Source organism: Geospiza fortis, unplaced genomic scaffold (genome assembly GCF_000277835.1).
Source record: "Geospiza fortis unplaced genomic scaffold, GeoFor_1.0 scaffold275, whole genome shotgun sequence".
Taxonomy (NCBI): domain Eukaryota; kingdom Metazoa; phylum Chordata; class Aves; order Passeriformes; family Thraupidae; genus Geospiza; species Geospiza fortis.
Genome location: NW_005054341.1, coordinates 4519781 through 4524984, shown reverse-complemented (window position 1 = coordinate 4524984; position 5204 = coordinate 4519781). Strand labels below are relative to the sequence as shown.

The following is a 5204-nucleotide window of genomic DNA, read 5'->3' as shown; positions in this document are numbered from 1 at the left end:
CCTTGACACAGCAGCTCTTCACAGCCCCAAGGTTGTTGCTGGGTGGATTTTCCAGAAGCCATTACCTCACTGCTAAAGCACTTTCCATGATTTCATCGGATTTAAGAGGAAGGTACCTTCACTCCATAACGTGCTCCTGCACCAATGGTGATTTTATCCAAAACCACACACAACAATTGCTCCAATGGAAAACCTAGCTCTCATTTAAACCCCTGAAATACATTTGCTGGTTAAATTAGTTAGAACAGAGCCCTGGAGAGCCACTCCACACACACTGCCTGGGTCCCCAATTAGCAAGGTTGACATCCAGTGCGACATTCTCATAACCAGTGGTGTCAGGTTAACATTGGCCTTCCAAATACAATTATTTATGCAGAGACTTCCACCTGTGTGACAGTGTTACAGTCCAACAGAACATGCAGAAGGGACATCGGCCAGAGCTCAACAGAAAAAAAAAAAAAAAAGAATCATTCTTACCACCTATGTAATACATTAAGCACAAATGTTTTAGGTGAAGACCAGCCTGGTCGATATGAACTGAATGTAAACAAAAATAAAATTCAATTAAAAGAGGAGATAAATTAAACAGCTACAAATCAGCTTTTAAAACCTTGACTTCCACCAAAAAGGTACCCCTTGAAAAAGGATGAGCACTGTATGAGAAGGAATCGCACCGCACGGAGTGTCTGACATGGAATCAAGTTAATAAAATTGAATTCTTCAGTCAGATCATCACAACAGAAATCCTCCTTCCTGCTTAAACTCCTTTATCCACCTGGAAAAGTTCCCTCCCTCCTACACAGTGAGCAGTTACTCAACACCATCCCTCCAGAGCAAGGTGTGCAGGTATAAAAATAAAAAAAAACAAGGAAGGCTCTGCTCTTTCACATTTTACCTACAATTACCAAAATAATTCAATTTAGCAAACTGATTTTTTTCAGCTACACGGCCACAAGAGAAATTCAGCCTGAAATGCCCCATATATTTCCTGTTCATTTCCTTTTCAGCAATAGGATCTTCCCCTCAGGAATCAGTGGCAGTGCTTCAATCTCATTCAGAAGATTATTTTTTTAAAAGCAAATGAAGCACTTTCACCTGCCTTTCTTGACATAAAGTTTCAATTCAACCAAAGATAATGCATTATCCATGTGCTATCTTTTATAATTTGTAATTTATAGAGCAGGACCTTCTCTGACTGGAATAATTATGAAAATTTTAAGTCTGAAAATCTGACAGATGGAGAGGGATTGACAGTGCAGAGAAAGCAAAGAAAACAAGTTTTCATTTTTAAAATCAGCAGAACATGCCTAAAATTCTTAACTGAAGAAAATAAATTATTTCTCCCTATCACGGCATCACTTGGGGTAAATACCTGTATATCCTACAGAAAATATTTCCCTTTTCTTGGAGAGCAGACTGATTTATACCTGGATTCCAGATCCTGGGAATGATTACACAACAAATACTGAAGGACAGTACCATTTGTATCCTTTTCCCCACAACTTTATTGTGTTATAGAAGAGAACAGCACACATTTAACTTAGTACCTGCGCTGGTTTTGGCTGGGGTAAGTTAATTTCCTTCATATTATTACCCATCTTTAGCTTGACCCACAAGTTTTCTCACTTTTACCCTTCCAGTTCTCTCCCCAGTCCCACCAGAAGGGCAGCATGAGAGGCTTAGTTGCCAGCTGGGGTTAAACCACAACAATACTGCTAAATTTTTCATACTGAATTTATTAAACTGTGGGTTATCACCCTAAAACAAGTTGAGTGAGACCTCTGTTGCAGTGTATTTAAAAATTAATCACATTCATAAAGAAAGAAACAGCATGACAAACACAAGCCACAGGCAGAAGGAGATACATGATTCAGTGCAGCCCTGCATGCAATTATTGAAAGGTGCCTCATGAAAATAGAAACAGAATATTTCCCACGTATCAAATTCCAGATATTAAAAGCACATTACAAAGTACTTCAAAGCAGGTACTAATGGCCTATCAAATGTTTGAAAATGTGAACTTACTTGGGAAACCAATTTAATCCCAGATGTTCTGTTTTGGAGTATAATATCCTTTCCAACATTTCATAGAGTGGTCGCCATGGTAACTCTAAATCATCCCTGGAAAGCAGTTCCTTTTTCCTAATAGGAAACAAAACACCAAGCACTTCAGGATTCAGCACTGACATGGACACGCTGCACATGGGAATACCCCCATCCCTGCTCCCAGTTTGGCACAAACTGCAGGAAGGCCAGGCAGGACCAGGCTGGTCACTGGCAGCCTTCAGCACAAGTGACACTGTCAAGATTTTCCCTAAGTGAAATAAACATTATCAAGTTGCGAGCCAGTTTTCATCTTCTCCCTAGATGGAATTCAGCCTTAATTCCTGGCTCTCTGAGCTGTTTGGCTTTCCTGACACGGGGAAAACTGGCATTCTTCCACTTTCAGTCCCACTCCTAAAGCTTTGAAGGTGTTTGCACAAGAGAACCCTTTAACCAGCAGCGCTGTGTGGGGCAGATAAGTGAAGTAACCTGTAAGAACTCTGCTACATGAAAGGCACAACATTGAGCAAGAGATCAACTGTTGTGAGACAGGAGTTTCCACAGTCAGCAGAAATCTCTACTCACTTTAACAGGTTGATCAGCAGGCGTGCAAATCCTTGCATCATGCTGATCTCCAGCTTTGGAATTGTCACCAACTCGTACAAGAGTTTGATAAAGAGCACGTGATCTTCCTTGCTGAATTTTCTGCCATACAGTCGGATGTATCTGCAAACCAAACACAAGGGGAGTCAGCAATATTTTAAAACATCCCATTTATCCATGACCTGAGCCAGCATCCCTCTGATTTGCTGTTTAGTGAAACAAAACTAAAACCTGGTTCTCCAGCCCAACAAGTAAGAACCTGAAGATACACACAAAAGGAAGATTTACAACTGCAATTACAGGAAGAAAAAGAATGATCAAATAAAGTTTATGGCCCTCTAAGATTCCACAAATACTGTAACCTCATGGACAGGACACAACCCAGAAGCTAAAAAAACAACACAAAAAGTATCAAGACAAGCCCAAATCCAATAGTTTCCAGCAAAGATGAACAATTGATTTAGACACTGAGCTTTGCTAGTGGTGTGTCCCACTGTCTTCAGCAAGGGGAGATGCATCAGACTCACTCCAGAAGAAGTGTTTGCTGGTTTTAAGTTGAGATTGAAAAAAAAAGAAACATATTTAAATTCTTGGAAGATACTCTGCATCAGAAAAACCCATATAAGGTGCTATCAGAGCATTTTAGGTGTGGCACAACTGTAAATTACTGTTCACTGGGAGGCAACTTCCCTTTTTATTACTGCTCTGATTATTCTTAAAGATGCATAAGAAAGCTGCTTTCCACTTCCCTTTTCCTGTCAAATTCAAGGGGGGGATGTTTACATTTGATGGGCAGTGTTTTCACTACTGTTCATTTCAACATGTTGTACTTACTTCAGACACAGAAGGAAACAAACAAAATACAGGATAACCCACTTTTCCACCACAGGAACCTAAATAATCTGGATTGGCCAGAGACACTACCTACCTACAGAATTACACCACCAAGAGCTGAACACCTACACTTTTCACATGCCTAAAAAAGACAGGAAAAAGAATCCTCAGGGAAAGAAAAAAAGGCGAAACATGTATGATAAAAAAAAAAAGAAGAAACTGCAGAAGCCTGGAAAATAAGTTTTAACTACAAAAAAACACAGAGATCCAATTTATCTGCCAGTATTGCTATATATAGCTGAAAATAAAATGTTTGGCTTGGTTCTCCTTCGTGACATTTGCTAACAACAGCTCTGCTACACAAAATGCTGTTTAATTAAGAAAGGAGTAAAGTACACAGAAACATGCTGAACACAAAGATGTCACTATGCCCAAGCAGCAGGACTTGATGCCAAATTGCTCCCATATTTTACAGCTTCTTTATGTAGGAGGGAGGCAGAGCTGAAAGGGGTCAATTATTTGTATTAATCCAGCTGAGCATTAAGGCAGCGTCAGAAAATAAATCCTTCTAGAAAGGGGTGTTCAGACTTTTCCTCAAGATTAAACAGGAAAAATCTGTCAGAGGGGAACTGCAATATTCTCAGACTATCCCTTCAGAAGGGATGAAATATCACCATTACTAAAAAAAAGAATATAGGCAGAACTTCATGAACCCTGAAGGGTGTCCAGGGGCTAATCAGACAGATCATTTTCATCATAGAAATGGTGTCTCTTCAGGATAATTGGGTTACTGGGGAAAAAAATAATTGCAGAACTAAATTATTGTAACATAAAAGATAAGGCTTCTGAAAGCAGATAATACTACATTGAGATGACATCTGAAATCTTAAATGCACTGCCTTTTTGATTCCTTTGAGGTTTTATGAGTTCTCATCCTGCAAAAAGCACAAAATTATTACCCTTTATTGTTCAGATACATGAAAAAAACAACCCCAAAACCCAACAAATAAAACACACCCACACAACAGGAAAAACATGATTAAGAAGTGAAAATTCTGTTTCCAACTCCAGCCTTTCTGCACAGAGTACAGGGTCCCTAGAGATTACAAAAAAAAAAAGAAAAAAAGAAAGAAAACCATAAAGCCAATTCCCCAGTCTCAGAGTGCTGGGTATCCAATCTCTCCCTCCAAAAGTACAATAGGCCTATTTTTAGGAAGTGTACTATCATATCATGTGGCCACCCTAAACTGCCCTAGAAAGTTGGCTGCTCTGCTACAGTTAAAAATTACCTCTCCTCCAGAAGCTGAACAGCACACTCCCCCCTAAATTCCTGGCTCTCCATCTGCATTTCCTAACACACAGAACAGGATCACGACTGGTTTAAAGCTCAGTTTTTGACAAATGATGTGAAAAGCAATGAATCACGCTCAGCAGGACTGCTTAAATCACATGTACATGTACACAGCACACACATCCCTCACACAGCCAAAGAAAGCTTCTGTTTCCCTGATAAAGATGAGAGAAAGATGTCAAACAAGACTTTTAGGCAATAGTGATTAAAATACTTGGCAAAGTCCCACGGAGACATTTCCACGCTCACGGTAACTTTGTGTCCTGTCATTCCCCTTCCAAACAGTTGAGCTGCGTTTTTTCCACACCTTACAGCAAGACACCTGAATGTCATTTTATAAGTCTACACCTGCCAAGCACATAAAATAACATTG

At 39.7% G+C, this 5204-nt stretch overlaps 1 protein-coding gene across 1 annotated transcript in view; it reads right to left on the bottom strand.

Moving 5' to 3' along the window:
- PSME4 (proteasome activator subunit 4) overlaps positions 1–2763 on the bottom strand; it is a 38519-nt gene extending 35756 nt beyond the window's left edge. Inside the window, exons 1-2 of the mRNA XM_005422602.3 lie at positions 2629–2763; positions 2026–2142 (exon numbers count right to left, since the gene is read on the bottom strand). Coding sequence (XP_005422659.1) covers positions 2026–2142; positions 2629–2669 — 158 coding nt within the window. The 5' untranslated portion in view covers positions 2670–2763. The remainder of the gene's footprint in view (positions 1–2025; positions 2143–2628) is intronic.
- Between the last annotated feature and the right edge of the window lie 2441 nt (positions 2764–5204).